Source organism: Schistocerca nitens, chromosome 4 (genome assembly GCF_023898315.1).
Source record: "Schistocerca nitens isolate TAMUIC-IGC-003100 chromosome 4, iqSchNite1.1, whole genome shotgun sequence".
NCBI lineage: Eukaryota > Metazoa > Arthropoda > Insecta > Orthoptera > Acrididae > Schistocerca > Schistocerca nitens.
This window is the reverse complement of record NC_064617.1, coordinates 596,350,479-596,376,788: the sequence shown is the minus strand read 5'-3', so window position 1 is coordinate 596,376,788 and position 26,310 is coordinate 596,350,479. Positions and strand designations below refer to the sequence as shown.

Below are 26,310 nucleotides of genomic sequence, written 5' to 3'. Positions count from 1 at the left end.
CTACAGGACAAAGGTAAGGATATAGAAGCATATATCACTAGGGCAAGACAGATGCCGCCTACAGGAAAATTGAAGAGACCTTTGGAGAAAAGAGAACCACCTGTATGAATATCAAGAGCTCGGATGGATAAACCAGTCCTAAGCAAACAAGGGAAAGCAGAAAGGTGGGAGGAGTATATAGAGGGTCTGTACAAGGGCGCTATATTTGAGGGCAATATTGTGAAAATGGAAGAGGACGTAAATGAAGATGACATGGGAGATATAGATAACATACTGCGTGAAGAACTTAAGTCGAAACAAGGCCCCGGGAGCAGACAACATTCCGTTGGAACTACTGATAGTCTTGGGAGAGCCAGACATGACAGAACTCTTCCATCCGGTGAGCAAGATGTATGAGACAGGCGGAATACCCTCAGACTTCAGGAAGAATATAATAATTCCAGTCCCAAAACAACCAGGTGCTCACAGGTGTGAAAATTACTGAGCTATTGGTTTAATCAGTCACGGTTGCAAAATACTAACAGTAATTGTTCACAGACGAATCGAAAAACTGGTAGAAACCGACCTCGGAGAAGATCAGTTTGGAGTCAGTAGAAATGCAGGAACACGCGAGACAGTACTGACCCTAAAACTTATCTTAGAAGACAGGTTAAGGCTTCTCCGAGGTCGGCTTCTACCAGTTTTTCGATTCGACTGTAAACAATTACTGTTAGGTTTTTGCAACCGTGACTTATTAAACCAATAGCTCGGTAATTTTCACACCTGTGAGCACCTGCTGTTTTTGGGACTGGAATTATTATATTCTTCCTTAAGTCTGAGGGTATGAGCGAAAGGCTATTTACAATTTGTGAAACCAGACGGCTGTTGTAAGAGTCGAGCGGTACGAAAGGGAAGCAGTGGTTGAGCAAGGAGTGCGACAGGTTTGCAGACTATCCCAGATATTATCCAATCTATACGTTGAGCAAGCAGTAAAAGAAACAAAAGAAAATTTTTTAGTAGGAATTAAAACCTAGGGAGAAGAAATAAAAACCTTGAAGTCTGTCTATGACATCGTAATTCTATCAGAGACAGCAAAGGACTTGGAAGAGAAGTTGAACGGAATGGACAATGTCTTGAAGAGAGAATGTGCGATAAACATCAACAACAGCAAAACGAGGATAATGGAAAGCATTCGAATTAAATCAGGTGTTGCTGAGGGAACTAATTAGGAAATAAGATACTTAAAGTAGTAGATGAGTTTTGCTATTTGGGCAGCAAAGTAACTGATGACGGTCGTAATAGAAAGGATATAAAATGTAGACTGGCGACGGCAAGGAAAGTGTTTCTGAAAAAGAGAAATTTGTCAGCAGCGAGTATAGATTTAAGTGTCAGGAAGTCTTTTCCGAAAGTAGTTGATGGATTTTAGCCATGTATGGAAGTTAAACATGGAAGATAAGTAGGTTAGACAAGAAGAGAATAGAAGCTACAGAAGAATGCTGAAGATTAGATGGGTGGATCACATAAGTATTGAGGAGGTACTGAATAGAATTGGGGAGAAGAGGAATTTGTGGCACAACTTGACTAGAAGAAGGGATCGGTTGGTAGGACATGTTTTGAGGCATCAAGGGATCACAAATTTAGCATTGGAGGGCAGCGTGGAGGGCATTGGAGGGCAGCGTAGAGGGAGCCCAAGAGATGAATACACATAACAGATTCAGAAGGATGTAGGTTGCAGTAGGTACTGGGAGATGAAGAAGCTTGCACAGATAGAGTTAAATGGAGTGCTGCATCATACAACAGCAGTGCACCAACTCCACATGGCATGGACTCAAGAAGTCGTTGATAGTTCGCTGTAGAAATTTCGCGTCATGCTGCCTCTGTAGGCGACCACAACTGACAAAATGTTGCCAGTGCAGGTTTTTGTGCCCGAATTGACCTTTCAGTTACGCCCCATAAACTTTCGATGGAACTCACGTCGGGCGATCTTGGTTGTGAAATCATTCGCCCGAATTGTCCACAATGTTCTTCAAACCAATCGTATTTCGCATAGTTATCCGTAATCATTCCATCGTTGCCTGGGAATGTGAAGTTTATGAATGGCTGCAAATGGTCTCTAAATACCCAAACATAACCATTTCCCGTAAATGATGGGTTCAGGTGGACCAGATGTTCAAAGCCATTCCATGTAAACAGCTCACAGCATTATGGAACGACCATCAGCTTGCACGGTGACTTTTTGACAACTTGGACGCATTACTATGGGGCTCCGCCATGCTAGAACCCAACCGTCAGCTGCGATGAGTTGAAATCGAGGCTCATCTGACCAGGCCACTGTTTTACAGTCATTGGTCGTATGGTCACGAGTCTAGGAGAGGCGCTGCAGGCGATGTCGTTCTGTTAGGAAAGGCACTTGCGCCGTTCCTCTACTTCCATTGCCCATTAACATCAAATTTCGCCGCACTGTCCTAACGGATACGTTCGTCGTACGCTCCAGCGCTCGGTTATTTCAATATTGATGTCACTGTTATTCAATGCAACGTTGCTTATGTGTTAGTAGTGCAACTATGCAAAGGCCGCTGCTCTCGGTCGTTAAGTGAAGCCGTCGGCCAATGCGTTGTCCGTGGTGAGAGGTACTGCTTGAAATATAGTATTCTCGGCACGCCCTTGACACAGGGGATCTCGGAATACTGAATTTCCTAACAGTATCCGAAATGGAATATCCCATAAATATAGCTCTATCATTCCGGTTCAGAGACTATTAATTCTCGTCGTGAGCATGTAATAACGTCGGAAACCTTTACACGTGAATCACCTGAGTACAAAAGCTCTGGCAATGCACTGTCTTTTATACTTTTTATACTCGGCCCTGTTTATGTGCATATTGCTATCTCATTACTTTTGTCACCTCAGTGTGTTAAAGAGTCGTAGATGTTGGGCGAAAGCAAGCTACGGTGACTATCGGCATTCTCACGTTCTCAACTCACAAATTGGCTGGCCAGCCAGCAGCGGAACACATGGGCGGATTCCTTCATCGGTAGCAATACAAAGGAGCGAAATCTCCAGTAGGAGATACCATTATTGTGACTTTCTCCGCGTACACTATATTTTTAGATTGTTTGTAGTACATTTGGTATCATTTGGCTTAGGTTACGGTAGCTTATACTACTTGCGTTGTTGACAGTCTCTCGCATTGGGTCTAATCTTGCGTAAGTGTATCACTCGGGCGATATTTCTCCGTTCGCGGCTCGGAACGATCTCATCTTACTTCCTGTCCTATGCACTTACACATTTATTTCTCATAAATGTAGCACGTGGCCTTCTGCGACTAGTGTTCTCTAATTACAGTCCTCCAGTCTGTACTGACAGGGCATCTTATAAGCTACTTAAAACACCAAAACTACCGTCATTCTTCAAAATGTAGATTAATACAAAAAAAATGGTTCAAATGGCTCTGAGCACTATGGGACTCAACTGCTGAGGTCATTAGTCCCCTAGAACTTAGAACTAGTTAAACCTAACTAACCTAAGGACATCACAAACATCCATGCCCGAGGCAGGATTCGAACCTGCGACCGTAGCGGTCTTGCGGTTCCAGACTACAGCGCCTTTAACCGCACGGCCAGATTAATACAGCTGGGGGCTGGTGCCTCAACATATTGGGTTTCTAGTGGTGTCATAAGACAAACGACATGAAATTTCTTACACTTTATTGGTCCTGAAATACACTTCTGGTTGCTGGTGTGAAGAAAAACTTGGGATTTGAATTGATAGACCTAAAGGGCAGCACCCAGCTCAAAGACCTGAATTCTACTGCTTCCAAAACATTTACAAATATTTCAACCTAACTGTAATATCACCAATTCTACCAATAAGTGGCTTAACATATACAACTACAACAAAACTCCACAAGCCACCTTATGGCGTGTGGCAAGGAATATTTCTGATGCCAGTAACTGATCCCCCTTCCCTGTTCCATCCTCGAATAGCGCGTGTGTAGAATGATTGTCGGTGTTATCTCTAATTTCTCGAATTTTCTCGTTGTGGTCATTTCGCGAGATGTATATGGAATAAAGTAATGTGCTATCCGACTCTTTCCGCAAAAGTACACTTAAAAACTTTCAGTATGAAAGCCTCTTTCCACACCTCCCTCTTTCCACACCTCCCTCCACACACACACACTTTTCGAATATCAGCTGCTTGTTTGCAGGCACTGTCAGGGTCTTAGAGCTACAGTGGTGTTCGTCACTCTTCTGAAACGCTGAGCGGGCTTAGTTCATTTTCGCTGCTGGAGTCAGGCATGTTAAGGCACTTATTTTTTATTTCCTCATTTTTTGAAGCACAGTTCTGCAATGAGCAACATACACTGGTGTGTAACCACAGATTGGAAAATCAGAACAATTACACATCTAAACGTTCATGATATATTTCGAAACCCACAACAGATTGCGAATAAAACACAGGCACTCAGCAGATCATGTCTAAGAGATTCTCCTAGAATTCGAAGCACTGTCCTACAGACGAGAAAAATGGCTTGAATTTTCTGTGAATTTTCGATGTCCTACAACTGCTCATCTAAAGCCACAATGGCTGGTGGAGGGGAGGGCAGCATCCCACCTGTTACAACCAGAGGAGGCTGGGCTGCCTGGAAAAACTGGGAAATTTGTGGTAAGGTCTTATGGGACCAATCTTCTGAGGTCATCGATCCCTAGGTTTACTCACTGCTTAGTCTAACTTAAACTAACTTATGCTAAGGACAACACACGCACCCATGCCCGAGGAATGACTCGAACTGCCGACGGGGGGCGCGGGCTGCCTGGACTTATATCTGAACACGCGAACAAAGAGGACATCACGTGACTCGCTGATATCACAGAACATTCTGGAGATGCCTTGTTCTGCCCCTGTCTTGTTAGAACTAATCTTTAGAGAGTCCTACGCCCCTCACAAAGGATGTCTTGTGATCCTACGACGTAATGGAACTCTCTATGAATGTAGCGTCTTCATTGGTTCTTAATAGGTCTACCGGCCAAAATGCTGCTGCTGGTGTGTCAGGAGAGGAGCTTTAATTTTTCGGCGTGGTACCAATCTCAAACAACAGTTTATCACCACAAATGATTGTACCACCAGACCATATCCCGTAGTGAACACGATTCGCTTCCTGCTCCACAAAAAAATCATCACTTATGCATCCTGCATACAGCTATCGATCACCAGAGACTCGCACATGCACCGTGAAGGCACACAGATCCGAAAACTGAAGCACATGCAACGTATATAGCCACAAGCTAGATATCTCCCACGAGGTTGGTCGGTCATCCACTACAGCCAAGCCCGCATCTCGTGGTCGTGCGGTAGCGTTCTCGCTTCCCACGCCTGGGTTCCCAGGTTCGATTCCCGGCGGGGTCAGGGATTTTCTCTGCCTCGTGATGGCTGGGTGTTGTGTGCTGTCCTTAGGTTAGTTAGGTTTAAGTAGTTCTAAGTTCTAGGGGACTGATGACCATAGCTGTTAAGTCCCATAGTGCTCAGAGCCATTTGAACCATTTGAACCACTACAGCCAATGGCCACGAGGTAACTTCACCCACATGCCCTGAACTGATACGCAATCAGCGCTCCGTCTGTGGACAGCAGCCACTCTCTGAACTGGTGAACAAAGGCTGGATAGTTCCAACGGCGCAAAGGCGTCTGCTAACAGTACTGTTCCCAGTCTGCCCTGCTTGCTGCTGTGGTTACTAAAATGGATTGCGACCATCTCCAGAATCCGGGATTACAAGAATATTTACTTTGTGTGCTCGGTCGATGAGAAATGTTTCATCAATTGCAAATTAATTTACCCATCTGGAAGCCCACAGCAGCTGCAATATCCGATTTTACACACCAAAATATGACAATGTTTCTGACACTTTTATGCGTAAATCATCAAATAGCACATGACATTTTAAGGATTCATGTTTCTTCACATGGTCTGCTGGAATATCGTAGCATTTACGCGACTGTTCTCAATATCAACCACATAGCAGCATCCAACTACCCGCCCACACAGCATAAAGAGCGGTAATTATGTATGTATAGAGCAGTAACTTTAGCAAGGTCATTGCTTGGAACGTGTTACAGACCATTGAGTAACTAGACGTCTCGTATGCGAAGTTTTATACGTGGAAACTCGAAAATAGAGAAAACTGCTAGATCCACTCGTATTGTTTAAGAATGCCAATGGCTGGTGGAGGGGAGGGCAGCATCCCACCTGTTCGAACCAGAGGAGGCTGGGCTGCCTGGAAAAACTGGGAAATTTGTGGTAAGGTCTTATGGGACCAATCTGCTGAGGTCATCGGTCCCTAGGTTTACTCACTGCTTAGATCATCCCTGTACTTTACAAGGTCAACTAAGATTTTAATACCCATTATTGCATGTACTTGTCATGTCTAGAGAACCAGCAACTGTCTCTTCCGCCAGTGGCTCACCATCTTGATGCAAACAACACGTCACAGTCGATCTTCTCTCACCAAATGTGTAAAATGGCAGTATACCTCAAAGTCAAACAAGAGGTTTCTGGAAGTCTCTGACTGGCCAGGCCAATGACACAAAGAAAGAGACTTGTAACAAATTGTCTTACTACAGTCCCGCCAAAGAAGTGTGATGTCACCTGTCACCTCACAGTCAAACAAGAGGCTTCTGCAACTCTCAGGCCTGCTGGACAGTCTCAAAAAAAAAAAAAAAAAAAAAAAAAAAAACTCCCAAACAGGCCATGAAGGCTCAAAGGTACCGACCGGGCCGCCGTGTCATCCTCAGCCCACAGGCGTCACTGGATGCGGATATGGAGGGGCATGTGGTCAGCACACCGCACTCCCGGCCGTATGTCAGTTTCCGAGACCGGAGCCGCTACTTCTCAATCAAGTAGCTCCTCAGTTAGCCTCACAAGGTCTGAGTGCACCCCACTTGCCAACAGCGCTCGGCAGACCGTGTGGTCACCCATCCAAGTGCTATCCCAGCCCGACAGCGCTTAACTTCAGTTATCTGACTGGAACCGGTGTTACCACTGCGGCAAGGCCGCAGGCACTACAGTCTCCGGCCCCAACAAATAAGTGTGACGTTATAGACTACATCATCTCACACTCAAAGAAGGGTTTCTGTATCTTTTATTCAGAGTTTGAATCTCATTGGTTCCTGAAAATAGTCCTTCCTGTTCGCGCGCCATCCGTAACAGATGCTTTGAGGCTAGGTAGACTGTTACCAGCACTGTCAAGCAACCACCCGATTAACTTACGTGGGGGAGGGGATAAACGTCCAGCATGACCACTTACCATATTTAATATTCTCAAGATTCCACATAAAAGCTGGAGACTACTTGCAACACACTGTAAGAGGTCCATAACTAAGGAATTTATTGCTAGCGCACTCGAGCAGATGTAACTTCGATGGCTTGCTCACGCGCTGCCTGCGATATGTATGGTGCAATAGAATCGCAGACCAGAGAGCAGTGTCGGAAACAGTAGTGGTAGTAGCTCGCAGTCTGGTAGTTGGGCCGGTCGTGAGAGCGATGGCGGTGGCTGAGCGATGTAGTATAAGGTAAAACCAAAAATTACTATTTATAGCAGCGCGCATATGTAATTTGTAACAACTGATTTTGTACTATTGTCATATCATGTCCCATGTAATTGTTTTAAAAAATCTTTTAATAATAATCTTTCTTATAAACATAACTTTTGACAATCAATCATCTGAATTTAAGGATTTTACTAATTTCTCCTATCCATGGTCATCCCGATTATCGTAAAGAAAAATCAGTTGTTTCTATTTATACATGACAAATCTAGCGGCCAGAATTGCACTGGGCTGTGCAAAAAAAAAAAAAAATTCTTATAGGAGCAAATATATTCGCGATATCCGGCGACTTTATTGAGGTAAGGATTTTCAATTTATTCAGAATGATTTTTCAGGGCCATGACGCAGCATTGTTGACGTCCAGATTTACCAGTTTAGGTTCACAGTCAGTTAATTATTGAAAGGTTATATATGAGTCACATTTTCATTGGGAGGTCATTCACATTTTTATTCCGAGGTTACGGAATTTAAAACTGTTGGAAGGTTACAACACACGACCGCGAAGGCTACTCAAAACATACTGACTATTAGTTCGCCGTTTAACCACCAGAGGACGACGTGATTATCTCAACTGCACCCCCATACTCTGCCTCTTTGGTTCGTGAGGTTGAGTGGCAACTCGGCCCCTTAAGCCAGAAGTGTCCATTTGTTCTGCTTACCGGCTTTCGCTGCATTGCGCCTAGATGCCAAGCAGTGTCGTCCTAGGAAACCAGCCACCTAGTTATCAGTGTAATTACAACTAAGTATTACGACAGCAGCGCCAATCTGCTGATATTCAACAATGAGCTAAGTATTGGAAATACCTCCTCCTGACGAACGTGGCTCTGAAAATATTATTTCCCCTCGTAAACCTATATCCTTCTTATGACTGGATAATTTTCCACGTAAAACCTTTCATACGCCTAACACCTATCGATGCACTGAAATTGCAATTTCCCACATCAAATCTATACCTCCCCTATGACCAGACATAGACCCACCTGTGCTGGCTTAAATGTCGACAGCACACCAGGCAGCAAAGAGGTTGCGAGAAGAGTCACAGTAGGCGCAACCAACGCGCCAACTAGGAGAGAGGCCAGAAACAGACTCGCAGGTAACGCGCCGCCAGAGCCCTCTCGACCACTAGTATTTAGATCACCGCCGTGTACCGGAGGGCCCAGTCAGTCATCCAGTGAGTCAACGAGTCGAATCACCAGTCGCAGCTCAGTGGGAGTCGCAGTCGCAACTAGCTCAGCCTCTAGCTCAGAGTCAGTCAGTACCTAGCGACCAGAGTAGTGTAAATATCCCATTTGCACTTCACCAGCGGTGAGGCTAACGTGCACTATTACAGAAGAGCTAGTTTCACAACACCTGGATTATCTTAAGTGACTTCTTGTTGTTATGATTAAAGAACCCTGTTAATACATGCGTGCACTTTGTATTACAGAAGAGGATACCGGCCACCAAACAACATCCTCTCCTTCCTTCCCATGGTACAAGGCTACAGTGACGATGAGACAACACAAAACCACCCACATCAATTTCTTCGCACATGTCAGACAAACGACCACAGTAACTTTACACTCCAACACATACATATTTCAGACAATCAGCGCAATTATCGTTCATATGTTTAAGCATCCGAAAAATTATGTTATGTCCATACTCACACCAGCTAGGTTTCTCGATTCCCCTTAGCTCAAGGAAATTATTTGACATTTGAGTCTTCCAGTCAGTCATATTCGAGGAAGGACTGCAGTTATTTTCAGTCAGCACTTCCGGAAGGTGCTGCATGGCAACAAGGCGCTCTTAAACAAGTGTTGTAAAGCACAGGCGTCTGGGACTCTGCGATAATCAACAGTGCTCCCACAGACGAAACGGTTGGAAAGACATCACCGATATGGATTGGTACATGATAATAAACATCACAGTCTACAGTGTGACAAAGAACAAGTGAGAATCTCCTTTGGGGAGATGAGGACATTCTGTGTATCCATGATACACAGGAATGTAAAGTTACTGACATGTGCAAAGAAATAGATGTGGATGAGACTATGTCTAGTCAAGAGTGAGGTATTGATTTGACACAGTAAACTGCAGTTTCAAAGCTCCGATATCCGTAAGGGGCATGAAAGATTTTATGTGGAAAATTATGTCCACTATTAGGGGGATATAGATTTACATGGGAAATTGATGTTTTCAGTGCCACATTCGCCAGAAGGGCGTGTTTCCAATATTTCGTATATTGTCATCAGATTAGCGCTGCAATCGTAATATCTAATTATAATTATACTGATCAATATGTGGCTAGTTTCCCAGGACGGCTCTCCATAGCGTCAGGGCGAATGGCGGAGATAGCTCACTGGCCAGAACAGGTAGACATTTCTGGCTTGAAGGGCGAGCTGCCACTGAGCCTTGCGAACCAGAGAGAGGGTGCAGTTGACCTAACCATTTGTCCCCTTGGCGGGTGAATAGAGAACTAATACTAAATACCTGTTGTGTGTTGCGAATATTAGGCCGGCCGAAGTGGCCGTGCGGTTAAAGGCGCTGCAGTCTGGAACCGCAAGACCGCTACGGTCGCAGGTTCGAATCCTGCCTCGGGCATGGATGTTTGTGATGTCCTTAGTTTAGTTAGGTTTAACTAGTTCTAAGTTCTAGGGGACTAATGACCTCAGCAGTTGAGTCCCATAGTGCTCAGAGCCATTTGAACCATTTTTTTTGTTGCGAATATTCTCCGATTTTTATGTGTAAATGATTTTTATGTGTAAATGATTCAATAAGGCGAGTGTTTGTGCTGGACGTTTATCCTCTCCCCCACGTAAACTGACTAGCTGACTGACCGACGGTCGCGGTAATAGTCTCTGTCTCTGTGGCCTCTGAGCATCCCGTATGGCTAGTGTGCAAACAAGAAAGCTTATTTTTAAGAAAGAGTGAGGTTCAAACTTTGAATAAAAGTTCCAGAAAACCTTGTTTGACTGTGAGGTGGTATGGTCCATGATGTCACACTTATTTGTTGGGGATGGAGACTGTAGTGAAACAAGTCCTTAAAAGTCTCTTTCTCTTCACGTGTCGCCAGTCCAGCAGGTCCGAGAGGTCCAGAAGACTCCTGTTCGACTGTGAGGTGACATCATACGTCTATGTCAGAGCTGTAGTGAGACAAGTTGTTGCAAGTCTCTGTTTCTTTGTGTCATTGGTCTCGCCAGTCTGACACTTCAAGAAGCCTCTCGTTTGGCTTTGAGGTATACTGCCATTTTACACATTGACTGACAGAATATCGATTGTGATGTGTTGTTTGCATCGAGAAGGCTGGTGGAAGAGATAGTTGCTTGTGCTCTAGACATGGGAAGTATATGCGATTATGGGTATTAAAATCTTAGTTGATTTTGTAAAATACAAGGATGATCTGGAATCTGTTAGATCACTCACACTGGTATTCGTAAATAATACGAGTGAAGCTATCAGTTTCCATTGTTTTCGAGTTTGCACGTAAAAATCTTCTCAGATGAAACAAGTTCCTAGTTACTCAATGGTTTGCAACATGTTAAACGCAGTGACCTCGCTGAAGTTTCTGCTCTCTAGAGATACAATTTCCACTCTTTATCTTCGGAATTATGCTGTACAGGCGAGTAAATCGTTCAAATGGCTCTGAGCACTATGGGACTTAACATCTTAGGTCATCAGTCCCCTAGAACTACTTAAACCTAACTAACCTAAGGACATCACACACATCCATGCCCGACGCAGGATTCGAACCTGCGACTGTAGCAGTCGCGCGGTTCCGGACTAACGCGCCTAGAACCGTTCGGCCACCGCGGCCGGCGCTACAGGCGAGTAGTTGGATACTGCTGTGAGGGTTATATTGACAACAGTGACGTAAATGCTATGATATTCCAGGAAACATGTGAAAATATATGAAATTTTCATATGCTATTTGATGATTTCAGCATTAAATCTCACAAATATCGTCGTTTTTTGGTGTGTACCGTATAATTGGATATTGCAGCTGATATCGGTTTCCAGATCGGCAAATTAATTCGCGACTGACGAAGCATTTCTCATCGACAGAGCACAGAAAGTGAACATTCTTGTAATCCCAGAGTCTGGAGATGGTCAGAACTCGTTACAGAAACCACGGCAGCAGCAGGCCAGACCGGGAACAGGACCGTTAGCAGACGCCTTTGTGCCAGAGGAACCACTCCGGTCTTTGTACACCAGTTTGGAGAGCGGTTGCAATCCACAGAGGGCGCCCTTTGACCATATATCAGACCAGTGCATATGGGGCCAGCCTCCTTGTGTCCATTGGCCGTTATGGACGACCGACCAACCTTGGGGGGGAGGGGGGGGGCATCTAGCATGCGACCATATATGGTGCATGCGCTTCTGTTTTTGGGATCTGTGTGTCTCTCTGGTGTATGTGTTGGTGACTGGTAGTCGACAGGCAAATGCAGGATGTAGAACTGATGATCTGTGTCTGGTATCGTGCTGAGCGAAAGTTGAACGAGCGCCGGGGTAGATGGACCTCGATGGACGATAGAGGGAAGAGTCGCCTAGTGAGTGCACCACCGTCTCACCACGTGAATACACTGGCCAATAGTGCCCCTCGCGGCCGGCAGAAATACAGCCGCACCTCGACCACTCAGTCCATCGTGGACTTCGTCTGACAGTGTTCGTTACTGTTTCCACATACTAATGACTACTCGTTAACGACTTTGCTTTGGTGTTGGCTTTCCTGGTTAATCTCAATTTGGTTTGAGGCTCGTACTTGACCTGTTGACAGCGTTGCATTTAAAGTTTATTGCACTTCACATAGGTTACCACTGACTTCCTCTTCTTCTGTCAGGTCCGCCATTTGTCAGCCCTGTTACTAGATTCTGGCGGGGGTTTGATTCCCGTCCGCAGACAGTCTCCCCACCTTGAGTCGCCGTCGTTTCCTGTTTTTCTGACGTGTGCGCCGTTATCTGACTACTCGCGGATATAGACTGCGTGGTACAGGATACGAATTGTGTTCACCACAGCGATATAGTATGGCAGAACAATCATTTGTGGTGATAAATCCTGCTTGGAGATCAGTTTCACGGTGAAAAATCCAAGTTTTCTTCGACAGGAGCAGAGCAGCGTAACTGACTAAGTGTCACTGCACCATCTGTAGACCACTTTTGCAGGGTTTAATTGTCAGTGCTAAATGACTGCTGCATAGTTTCCGATCTGTACAAAAAATAGTTTTCCGCTGATCATTTGCCCAGTTGTAGAAAGTGGTGGACAGTGTTCCCACACCAGCAGCAGTATTTTGGCAGGTAAATTCTATATGAACAAGTTAGGATGCTCCATTCACAGGAAGTTCCACGATGCCAGAGAGTCACAAGTCATACTCTGTGAGGGGCTTAGGTGTCTCTACAGACTGGTTCGAACAAGACAAGGGCAGAACAAGCCATGTACAGAAAGTTCCGTGAGTCATAGAGTCACGTGATCTTTTCTCCAAGGTTCAGAGACAAGTTCAGGTAGACCAACTTCCTCTCGTTCGAACAGGTGGGATGCTGCCCTCCCCTCTGCTTGCCGTTGTGGCTTTAGATCAGCAGTTGTAGGACACCAATAATTCACCGAAAATTCCGGACATCTTTCTCATACGTAGAATAGTGCTTCGAATTCTAGGGGAATCTTTTAAGTGTGATCTGCTGTGTGTGTCTGTGTTTTAATCGCGATCTCTTGTGGGTTTCGAAATATGTCATGAACTTTTAGATACGTAATTGTTCTGATTTTCCTGTCCATGGTTACACGCCAGTGGTGGTTCCCATAGTAGAACTGTGCTCCGAAAAGTGAGGAAAATAAAAAATGCCTTAACATCCTTGACTCCAGCAGCGAAAATAAACTAAGCCCACTCAGCGTTTCACAAAAGTGATGAATACCACAGGACCTGCAGGACAGAATTTTGTTTGTTTGACAAGCAGCTGAAAATCTAAATATGGGTGGGTGGGGAGGGAGGAGGGGCTGCAGAAAGTGGGAGGTGACTGTAGGATAGTGTCAAGCAAGCTCTGACGGCAGTATTGTGGACCAGGGCAGTCTAACTTTGAACAACATCTCCTCCACTGAACACATCACAAAGACTTGTGTCATCCTATCTAAGAGCTCGGCAAAGCCTGAAGCTTCCACACAAGTAGAGGAGTGTGGGAGTTGGAGGAGTGGGAGGAAGAGGGTGGAGGCCAACAGCGCCCTCTGGTGAATGTAGTGCGAACTAGCTCAGTTAGTGTCTGCATGTCTCTAAATTAGATTACTGGAGGTAGCCCAATTGAGCTCTAAATAAATAAATAAACGTAGTAGCCCTCCTTCCTCTGCAGCACAGAATTACCATTTCCCACCATTTACACAAGTTAGGCTATCCCAATCAACCTTTTCCCACCATGTCCAGGGGTGAAGTCATAGGAGTGGTGTGGGTGAGGAGGGAGGGAAGGGGACGCATTAGAAGTTTCCTTCTTTGAAGCATACCATGCCTTTCAAACCCAGAAAACTACTTAAAGCTATACTCCTCCATGGGTACTCTGTTGGTGTAGAGGCTGGTCGAACACTGAATTCTTCAGCTGGTTTCATATACACTCGTCTGATTGATGGTATGACTGACGGAGATATACAGTATTATCCAGGGCATGACCACAGTCCATCGGGTTATGAAGAGAGTTGACGCAGCATTAGTGCATAACCACAGCCTTTTCTTAACATTTGATCGAATGAGCTATGTATGAGCTGTGAAGTCATCAACGTCAAACAGTACATACTGCGCCTAGTGCTTTACTATCAACGTCCGCATCATAACCATACTGGCATGTCCTGTAAAAGCGCAGCCAACTTGCTGCAACGATGTTCATGAGGGAGATTGTCCATCTCCTTGTCCCCACTGCATCAACAGTACTGGAAGCCATGCCACTTCATCCTGTGAATGCCCTGTGTACCTCAATGAGCGAGCCGGTCAGGAGATTCGGGTGAAAGAAAAGGTATCCCCCACTGTTGCTCGCAAGATATTAGCTAGTCGAAAGCCTTACATATCACTATCCTGCAGTTACAGTATCGTTATTGCTACATCACGACCCACGAAAGATATGACCATGCAGACTTGTGACTCCAGTTTAGTGGTAGGGTTGTGAAATCGCCTAATGCTTAGGTGGCGTCCTCACCTCCGCCCACTACAGTTGCTCAAAACACCAAAAAACCATCCCCCATACCAGTGGTGTCACTTGTATGCAATCAGAAGAGGGAAAATTTAAAAATACGTACTCATGAAATGAATTTTTGTGCACCTCAAGTCAGCAAGCGTCTGAGCCCAGTCTGACAAACGCAAAGGTGCTAAGAAGACAAACGTTCTTCCCCTTCCACAGCTCGGAGATCCTGTACAACAGCGACACTGTGCGACACCTATTTCTGGCCTACCTCCATTGCACCAGTGTGAATCACGAACCAGTTCTCTACCCTGGAGTCAGCTGACCGACCCAAGCAACATAATGGAACGTCTGAAGAAATAATGGAACAGGATCTTCCATCATCAGAACCCTGTAGCAGTTTTTTTTTTTCGGGGTCATCAATCTTATGACTGGTTTGATGCGGCCCGCCACGAACTCCTCTGCTGTGCCAACCTCTTGATCTCAGAGTAGCACTTGCAACCTACGTCCTCAATTATTTGCTGTATGTAAAGTAAAACTCTGTTTTCCTCTCAGTTTTTGCGCTCTTGAGTTCCCTCTAGTACCACGGAAGTCATCCCCTCATGTCTTAACAGATGTCCTATCATCCTGTCCCTTCTCCTTATCAGTGTTTTCCACATATTCCTATCCTCTCCGATTCTGTGCAGAACCTCCTCATTCCTTACCTTATCAGCCCACCTAATTTTCAACATTCGTCTGTAGCACGACATCTCAAGTGCTTCGATTCTCTTCTGTTCCGGTTTTCCCACAGCCCATGTTTCACTACCATACAATGCTGTACTCCAGACTACGGTCTCAGAAATTTCTTCCTCAAATTAAGGCCTATGTTTGATACTTCACTTAGCCAGGAATGCCCTTTTTGCCATTGTTAGTTTGCTTTTGATGTTCTCCTTGCTCCATCCGTCATTAGTTATTTCACTGCCTAGGTAGCTGAATTCCTTAACTTCATCTATTTCTATGACCATCAGTCCTGATGCTAAGTTTCTCGCTGTTCTCATTTCTGCTGCTTCTCATTACTTTTGTCTGTCTTCGATTTACTCTCAATCCATATTCCGTACTCATTAGATTGTTCATTCCATTCAGCAGATCATGTAATTCTCCTTCACTTTCACTCAGGATAGCAATGTCATCAGCGAATCGTATGATTGATATCCTTTCGCCTTGAATTTTAATTCCACTTCTGAACCTTCTTTTATTTCCATCATTGCTTCTTCGATGTACAGATTGAAAAGCAGGGGACAAATACTGCATCCCTGTCTGACACACTTTTCAGTCCAAGCACTTCGTTCTTGGTCGACCACTCTTATTATTCCCTCTTGGCTCTTGTATATATTGTATATTACCCGTATCTCCCTATAGCTTACCCCAATGTTTCACAGAATTTCGATCATCTTGCACCATTTTACACTGTCGAATGCTTTTTGCAGGTCGACAAATCCTATGTCTTGATTTTTCTTTAGTCTTGCTTCCATTATCAACCGCAATGTCAGAATTGCCTCTCTAGTGCCTTTATCTTTCCTAAAGCCAAACTGATCGTCATCTAGCACATCCTCAATTTTCTTTTCCATTCTTCTGTATATTATTCTCGTCAGCAACTTGGATACATGAGCTGTTAAGTTGATTGTGAGATAATTCTCGCACTTGTCAGCTCTTGCAGTCTTCGGAATTGTGTCTATGATATTTTTCCGAAAGTCGGATGCTATGTCGCCAGACTCATACATTCTACATACCAACGTGAATAATCATTTTGTTGCCACTTCCCCCAGTGATTTTAGAAATTCCGATGGAATGTTATCTATCCCTTCTGTCTTAATTTGATCTTAAGTCCTGCAAAACTCGTTTAAATTCTGATTATAATACTGGATCCCCTATCTCTTCGAAATCCTCTCCTGTTTGCTCTTCTATCGCGTCATACAAAACTTCCCCGTCATATAGGCTTTCAATTTATTCTTTCCACTTACCCGCTCTCTCCTCTGCATGTAGCAGTGGAATTCCCGTTGCACTCTTAATGTTATTACACTTGCTTTTAATGTTACGAAAGGTTGTTTTGACTTCTGTATGTTGAATCTGTCCTTCCGACAATTATTACTTTCTCTATTTCTTCACATTTTTCCTGCAGCCATTTCGTCTTGGCTTCCCTGCACTTCCTACACTACTGTCCATAAAAATTGCTACATCAAGAAGAAATGCAGATAATAAACGGGAATTCATTGGACAGCCATATTATACTAGAACTGACATGTGATTACATTTCACGCAATTTGGGTGCATAGATCCTGAGAAATCAGTACCCAGAACAACCACCTCAAGCCGTAACAACGGCCTTGATACGCCTGGGCATTGAGTCAAACAGAGCTTGGGTGGCGTGCACAGGTACAGCTGCCCATGCAGCTTCAACACGATACCACAGTTCATCAAGAGTAGTGACTGGCGTATTGTGACGAGCCAGTGGCTTGGCAACCATTGACCAGACGTTTTCAGTTGGTGAGAAATCTGGATAATGTGCTGGCCAGGGCAGCAGTCAAACATTTTCTGTATGCAGAAAGGGCCGTACAGGACCTGCAACATGCAGTCGTGCATTATCCTGCTGAAATGTAGAGTTTCGCAGGGATCGAATGAAGAGTAGAGCCACGGGTCGAAACACATCTGAAATGTAACGTCCACTGTTCAAAGTGCCGTCAGTGCGAACAAGAGTTGACCGAGACGTGTAACCAATGGCACCCCATACCATCAAGCCGGGTGATACGCCAGTATGGTGATGACGAATACACGCTTCCAATGTGCGTTCACCGCGATGACGCCAAACACGGATGCGACCATCATGATGCTGTAAACAGAACCTGTATTCATCCGAAAAAATGACATTTTGCCACTCGTGCACCCAGGTTCGTCGTTGAGTACACCATCGCAGGCGCTCCTGTCTGTGATACAGCGTCAAGGGTAACCGCAGCCACGGTCTCCGAGCTGATAGTCCATGCTGCTGCAAACGTCGTCGAACTGTTCGTACAGATGGTTGTTGTCTTGCAAACGTCCCCATCTCTTTACTCGGGGATCGAGACGTGGCTGCACTATCCGTTACAGCCATGCGGATAAGATGCCTGTCATCTCGACTGCTAGTGATACTAGGCCGTTGGGATCCAGCACGGCGTTCCGTATTAACCTCCTGAACCCACCAATTCCATATTCTGCTAACAGTCATTGGATCTCGACCGACGCGAGCAGAAATGTCGCGATACGATAAACCGCAATCGCAATAGGCTACAATCCGACATTTATCAAAGTCGGAAACGTGATGGTACGCATTTCTCCTCCTTACACGAGGTACCACAACAACATTTCACCAGGCAACGCCGGTCATCTGCTGTTTGTTTATGAGAAATCGGTTGGAAACTTTCTTCATGTCAGCACGTTGTAGGTGTCGCCACCAGCGCCAATCTTGTGTGAATGCTCTGAAAAGCTAATCATTTGCATATCGCAGCATCTTCTTCCTGTCGGTTAAATTTAGCGTATGTAGCACGTCATCTTCGTGGTGTAGCAATTTTAATGGCCAGTAGTGTATTTATTTCATTCCTCAACGACTTGTATTTTTGTATTCCTGAGTTCCCTCGAACACATTTGTACTTCGTCCTTTCATAAATCATTGGAAATATATTTTCTGTTGCGCATGGTTTCTTCACAGTTACTTTATTTGTGCATATGTTTTTCTTTCCAGCTTCTGTGGATTCCCCGTTATAGAGATGTCAACTCCTCTTCAACTGTAGTGCCTACTGAGCTTTTCCTTATTGCTGTATCTATAGCCTTAGAGAACTTCAACCGTATCTCGTCATTTCTGAGTACTTCTGCAACCCACTTCTTTGAGTATTGATTCTTCCTGACTAATGTCAGCCTACTCTTCATCACTACTATATTGTGATCTGAGTCTATATCTGCTCCTGGGTAAGCATTACAATCCAGTATCTGATTTCGGAATCTCTAACTGAAATCTTCCCATATCGCCCGGTCTTTTCCAAGTATACCTCCTCCTCTTGTGTTCCTTGAACAGAGTATTCGCTATTACTACCTATAACTTGTTACAGAACTCAATTAATCTCTCTTCTCTCTCATTCCTTATCCCAAACCCATACTCTCCAGTAACCTTTTCTTCTACTCCTTCCCCTGTAACTGCATTCCAGTCTCCCATGACTATTCGATTTTCGTCTCCCTTTACGTACTGTATTCTCCTCTCAACATCCTCATATGCTTTCTCTATCTCTTCATCTTCAGCTTGCGACGTCGGCATATGTGCCTGAACTATCGTTGTTGGTGTTGCTTTGCTGTCGACTCTGATAAGAACAACCCTATCACTGAACTGTTCACAGTAACACACTCTCTGCCCTACCTTCCTATTCATAACGAATCCTACTCCTGTTGTACCATTTTCTGCTGCAGTTGATATTACACTATACTCCTCTGACCACAAATTCTTGTCTTGTTTCCATTTCACTTCACTGACCCCTACTATATCTAGATTGAGCCTTTGCATTTCCCTTTTCTGATTTTCTAGTTTCCTTACCACGTTCTAGCTTCTGACCATCCACGCCCCGATCCGTAGACCCTTATCCTTTCGTTGATTATATAATAATTTTCTCATCGTCACCTCCCCCTTGGCAGCCCTCTCCCGCAGACCCGAATGTCGGACTATTCCAGAATCTTTTGCCAATGGAGAGATCACCATGACAGTTTTCAATCACAGGCCACATGTCCTGTGGATACATGTTACGTGTCCTTAATGCAGTGGCTTCCATTGCCTTCTGCATCCTCATGCCGTTGATCACTGCTGATTCTTCCTCCGTTAGGGGCAGTTTGCTGACCATAGGAGAAGAGAGTGCTCTGAACCTCTGTCCTATCCTCCGCTCTCTTTGACAAGGCCGTTGGCAGAACGAGGGTGACTTCTTATGCCAGAAGTCTTCGGTCGCCAATGCTGATTATTAATCAAAATTTAAGCAGTGGCGGGATTCGAACCCGGGACCTAAAAGTTTTGATTGTAATCAAAGATGCTACGTCATTTTTTTTTCTTTTTTTCCGGTATCGTTCGTTGAATTTGGTCTGGGCGGACGTCACAGGACATCCGTTGAAGTTGATTGTTGTTTCCTTTACTCAGTTTTTTTTATTACAGAGGGCTAGCGCCTCTCTGACCGCACACACTGAGCGACCGTGTCGGCAATAATACACAGCCAAAATACGGTACTATCGACCTGCTGAAGTAATTACCCCTTATAAGAGATATATCTGCTGTCATATAATATGACCTCCAATGGTACATTCGTAGTATCAGATCACACAGGGAGGACTTACAGGTGCTATTGCGATCACAATGCCCAGTTGTTTTATGCCGCCAAGAAAGGAAATTACGACCACAAGACTACTTTAATCTTTTACACTTCACTCCACCACATTTCAGCCTTCCTTTTGAGAAAGGAAGTCCAGCTCACAGGGGAGTCATGATGCTCATTCAGGACGACATCCATAGCCAAACCACTTCATTGAAGACCCAATTACATGGCGTTACTCTCCGTATTTCTCTCCTCAATTATAACTTTTCACTTTATAATATCTACATCTCCCCGTCATCTGATGTCACCAGGGAAAAGATGCTGCAGATTACCGTTCAGCTCCCTCAATCCTTTTTGCTACTCGGCAACTCCAGTGCCCGTCGCCACATTTCGGCCTATCTTGGCAGATATTCTCAACCAACTTACTCTCATTTCTATTAGTACTGACCCACATTCCTTTCAGATTCGACAAACACTTCCTCGCACCTAGATTTCTCGTTCTGTAATGCACAGCTTGCCCAGCGTTTAGAGTGGCCTGTCCTCTCAGAAGCATACTCGATCGACCATTTTCCGTGTGTAATTCGTCTGGTAACTGATGTCAAATCTGTATACAAGACCAACTGGCAGCTTTCTAAAGGTAACTGGAGTCTCTAATTTTCACTTACAACTTTCGGCGAACATTCCCACAGCAGTGACGATCAGGTAGAGTACCTTACGAATGTTATCCTTACTGCTGCAGAGTGTTCCTTCCCTCGAACATCTTCCCTACCGTGACGTGTCCCATTCCCCTTGTGGAATGAGGAGTGCCTCTTCTTGAACGCCATCCCAAATGGTTCAAATGGCTCTGAGCACTATGGGACTTAACATCTGAGGTCATCAGTCCCCTAGAACTTAGAACTACTTAAACCTAACTAATCTAAGGACATCACACACATCCATACCCGAAGCAGGATTCGAACCTGCGACCGTAGCGGTCGCGCAGTTCCAAACTGAAGCGCCTAGAACCGCTCGGCCACACAGGCCGGCCGCCATCCCAAGAAGGAGAACTGTATTCGTTACGAAAATTTGCACCGAAAGCGTCATCATGTTATCAGAGATAGCAGGAAAACTGCTTGGATCTTTTTTACTAATTCTTTTAACCGTTTCACTCACGCTTCTGTTGTTTGGTGTAACCTACATTGGATTTCTGGAAACAATGTACCTCCAGATTCCTGGCCTGACTACAGCGAACGATGTCATTGTTGACCCATATCGATATTTCCAACTCCTTCGGTCGATACTTTGCAGTGATCTCAAGCTTTGGCCATTACCATCCCATCTTTCTACCTCCTACGAGCTGTCATTGTTGACCCATATCGATATTTCCAACTCCTTCGGTCGATACTTTGCAGTGATCTCAAGCTTCGGCCATTACCATCCCATCTTTCTACCTCCTACGAGCTGTCATTGTTGACCCATATCGATATTTCCAACTCCTTCGGCCGACACTTTGCAGTGATCTCAAGCTTCGGCCATTACCATCCCATCTTTCTACCTCCTACGAGTGGAGGAGGCTCAGGAGATGCCTTTCCCCTCTCAGAACTGCAAATGCTACACATCGTTTTTACCGTGATGAAGCTCGAACGTGCTCTCACCTCGTCACGATCCTCCGCTCAAGGACCGGACGATATTCACATTCAGATGTTGCAACACCTCTCTCTTGACGGAAAGTACTTTCTTCTTTGTAGCTATAATCACGCTTGGAGGGACGGTGCGTTTCGCAGACTTTGGTGTGAAGCCAGTGTAATCCCCATACGCAAGCCTTGCATGGACAAACATCGTCCATCCAGTTACCGCCCAATTTCTCTTACCTGCAGTGTCTGCAAGGTGATGGAACTCATGATCAACGGTTGGCTGGAATTTTGGCTTGCTAACAAATACACTCTGTGAGTTTCGTAAGCACCGCTCTGCAGCTGATTAGCTCGTCACCCGGTTAACCCACAATATGAACAATTTTCTTCAGAAATTCAAGACTGTAAATGTGTCTTTTTTTTTTTATTTGAGAAGGTCTAAGATAGCTGCTGGAGGACAGGCGTCCTCGTACAATGCACACGGGGCGGGGGGGCGGCTCCCGAGGCCCTCTGTCCCATTTGTTCAATATCCTGCGTGTCTTAAAAGGTACTTCATGGGGAGCGGATTCTAAAATCCTCCTCCTCTATACCATTCCCTTGTCCGATCAAAAATAGACTATGGGTGTCTCGATTACTCAACTACACGACCGACACAATCCACCATCGAGGCATAAGTTTGCCCACTGGACGTTTTTACAGTAGCCCGATAGTGAAAGACTATACAAACTACCGCTGTCATACCTGCGTGACGTTCTCTTCAGCAGTTATGCGTGCGGCGATCCTCTATGTCCTACCATCCATTCCATGCGTGAGTACGATGTAAGCGCAACTTCTTGGTTGTCTCCGGGAGTTTGCTCTCGTATACTGCTTCGGTAACTTAACCTTACGTTACCTGTCAGCTTTCCGATGGGTGAGAGAACATCACCACCTTGGCTTCGTGCAGAGCTCCACGTTCATCTCGGGCTTAGTTCGCTTCCCAGGAACACAACTCCAGATTCGACCTATCACTGTAAGCAAGCAACTTGAAGACAGCGTCTTCGTCTACACTAATGGGTCCAAGACCGACCGTGGAGTCGGATCCGTCTTTGTCAATGGCAACAAACATTTTAGATACCGGCTTCTAGAACTGTGCTCGATTTTTACTGGAGATCTTTTCACTCTCTATCAGGCCACCCAGTACATCCGAGACACAGGCTTCTCAATTGTTTTTTCTGTTCCGAATAACTTGTAAGTGGGCTGCTTCTGTGTTGGCAGCGCTTTGTAGCGCTTTGCATCGGATCTCTGACTGGGCTTTCTTTGTAAGAGACTCTGTGGCTGGTTGGACTCATTGTTGGAAGTTAATCGCCAGTAGTATTGGGCCGTTGAATGTTAGTCGCCAGCAGTGATGGAAGTACTGTTGGGCAGTTGGAGGTGAACAGCCAGCAGTGATTGATGTTAGATATGAGAAGATAGCATTGATGGATGGAAGAGGTCTGAAGTGTTAGCGAAGGCTAACGATCTGGAAGTATCCGACTTGGAGACTGAAAATTATTCATGATTATACATCTTTGTACTGGATGTCAATGACGATTTATTTTCGTGTTTGAACTGGATGTGACATTATTAAGGTAAAAAATACATTATTTGGCATGCAGCAAAATCTTTCCTTTATTAACCACATGCCTATTAGTAGTTAGTGGCTGTAGCAGTTAGAATCTTTTATTTAGCTGGCGGTATTGACGCTCGCTGTATTGCAGTAGTTCGCGTAATCAAGATTTTTCTGAGGTAGGTGCTTAATGAAATGTATCGGTTATTGTTAAGATTTCTTTTTAGTCAGGACCATTCTTTCGAATTAATTATTTGAAGTCAGATTGTAATTTTTTGAGCAGTCAGATTGCGTTGCGCTAGAATATTAAGGGTCAGTATTGACATGATAAGAAAAAGTAAAGAGAAAGTAGGCTCAGTATGTTCAGTTTTACTCAACTATTTCAGAATAAAATAACGTAGACGTTTCATCTTCTCAGTCATTCAGCAATTTAACTACAGACACACATTTAAATAAAGAAGTTTCACACTTAGTGCCTTCTGTGTGCTTATATACATACCACAACTTAGTATAACGAATCTAACAATCAATATAGTCTGGGTAAATGGCAACACTGAAATCGATTATTTTACAGGTCGGTTTCGGTCACTGTGTGACCGTATTCAGTGCAAACTATTCGAAAATTTTACGCCCATAATATGGGTGTACAAGGCTCCGATAGTTTGCACTGAAGATGGTCACACAGTCACCGAAATCGATCTGTACAATAAAGGATTTCAGTCTTTACGACCAATGCTGCCATTTATGGCTCAAATGGCTCTGAGCACTATGGGACTCAACTGCTGTGGTCATAAGTCCCCTAGAACTTAGAACTACTTAAACCTAACTAACCTAAGGACAGCACACAACACCCAGCCATCACGAGGCAGAGAAAATCCCTGACCCCGCCGGGAATCGAACCCGGGAACCCGGGCGTGGGAAGCGAGAACGCTACCGCACGACCACGAGATGCGGGCGCTGCCATTTATCCAAATTATATTGACAACAATACAGTCGTGGTGTATACGGTTCCAAATGGAATTACGCATCAAGAACCTAAGAATGCCTCCACTCGCTGACTGACAATGGAGTCAACGTCATGTTTATGTGGGACGCTGGTCACGTCGGAGTGTCGGGAAATGAAGCTGTCGATACTCCTGCCAAGGCTGGAATACGATTACCTAGGCTTTCAGCTTTTCTGCCCCTTCAGATGATCTTTGTGTTGCCGCACATTGTGTCACTATCATGAACACCAGTTTTCTCTCTATGGGACAAACTCCAGGAATTTAATATCACCCAACGGCTCAGACAACTTGCTGTCGTCCCTTTTGTCGCGAGGAGATACTTTTAGCTAGGCTGCATATTGGGCACTGTCGTTTCAGTTGTCATCATTTGCGAAGTGGACCCCCCCCCCCCCTCCCACCACTCTGTGCTTATTACTACCAACTATTGACAGAGCGCCATTTTCTGTCCCAACACCGATTTTATAACCGTTTACGTTTTAATGTATGTTTTCCATCTGAATTATGAGATATTTTAGCAGAAGCAGTACGAGCTAGAGCGCGTTTACTTTTTATTCGTCGTAGTAGCATGGCGAAGGAAGTTTAATGATCAACCGCTTCGGCAAACACCTGTAAAGGGAAGTGATCGTTTTCAGCTATTCCTCTACTCCGATCGATTAGGCTGTAAGTAGGTCGACTTTAAATTGATTCGGTAATTGACAATTTGAAATAATAACACGGGTGCTTTGGACCTCAGCTGTTTAGCACCTTAAAGAAACAATAACAACAATAACACATCAAAACATGTATAACTTCACTAAGACAAGTAATATTCCATGTAATAAGTAAATTGTATGCATCCGCTTATTACATTCAGTTCCTATAACTGGACCCGTCGTGTTGCGAAAACGTCTCCTATTATTTCCAGCTTTGTACAGCTTACAGCATACAGATATCTCGCTCACAAATCTCGCCAAAATAATACAGAATCAGGCAAACTAGAGCGTTCACCAGACCTGACTGGTTGGCGCAAAAGCACGGCTGGAAAGCAAATACTGGCTACATCTTATCATCACAGAAATCAGTTACTAGTGGTCGACTGACACTGTCCAGGAGAGAACAGAGTGGACCACTGTTTATACTTACCTCTGGTGAGGGGAGAATGCATGAGATAGTGCACGCTAGCGCCCCCAGCACTCTCCCCAAAGATCGTCACGCTGTTGGGATCGCCACCAAAGGCTTCAACGTTGTCTTTGACCCACTTGAGCGCCGCCACCTGGTCCTTGAGGCCATAATTTCCTGGAGCGTTCTCGTCGCCAGTATTTAGAAAGCCTTAAACAAATACAGGTTGATAAGGTTAAAATGATCTGGCCCCCAAAACAGTCACCTCACATTCGCGACTGTCTAGTCACCCAAATTAAACACTAACAGCGCCACTTAGTAAACATCCATAGGAAAGACCCGAATACTAGAACTATTAACAACTAACCACCCTGAAGGAAAACCGGAATAGACTAAAAATACTAACAGGCCGAATACGATGAGTAAATCAACCTACTACTATCCACACCTACAACACCGCCAACCATCCCGTACTAATATACCCCAAAGATCCCCAACTTCTATCCTACCTTCTAACCAAACCCAACCCAAATGAAGGCTCTAACCCACCCTTTCCTTCCCCATCTGGCATCCTGTTCCTATCCCAACATCTGCATCCCAACTGACAGTTCCTTTCCCACAATAGCGCCCCTCATTCTTCTTCGTCCAGCATCCTCTCCAATAGTCCCCATAGCCCACACCACACTCCCAGGTACCATGAGCCTACAACACGTCATAATCACTATAATTTTCAATGTACATCACTTCACCATCATCATTTTTTACGAACATAACTATCTGTATTTTACTTCCTAAATTGTCGTATATTTATCTCATTTTTTTAAAGAACAGTGGCTGAAGAGCGGCCCCCTGTCCGCGGCCAGCTCTGCTTCACACTATGTTAGGAAAGGGGGCAGGTTAAGTTACTTTTAAATTTAATATTGTAAAAAAAGTTAAAATGACTTCTCTCGCTAACACAA

The 26,310-nt window shown here is 44.7% G+C and overlaps 1 protein-coding gene across 5 annotated transcripts in view; it reads right to left on the bottom strand.

Moving 5' to 3' along the window:
* The window catches only part of LOC126253375 (juvenile hormone esterase-like), a 295,839-nt gene that overhangs the window by 84,112 nt on the left and 185,417 nt on the right, over window positions 1–26,310 (bottom strand). The window contains exon 4 of one of the 5 annotated variants that reach the window (XM_049954659.1): window positions 25,376–25,561. The exons of the other annotated variants lie outside the window; for them this stretch is intronic. Within the exon in view, the coding sequence (XP_049810616.1) occupies window positions 25,376–25,561 (186 nt within the window). The remainder of the gene's footprint in view (window positions 1–25,375; window positions 25,562–26,310) is intronic. 5 annotated transcript variants of the gene reach the window in all.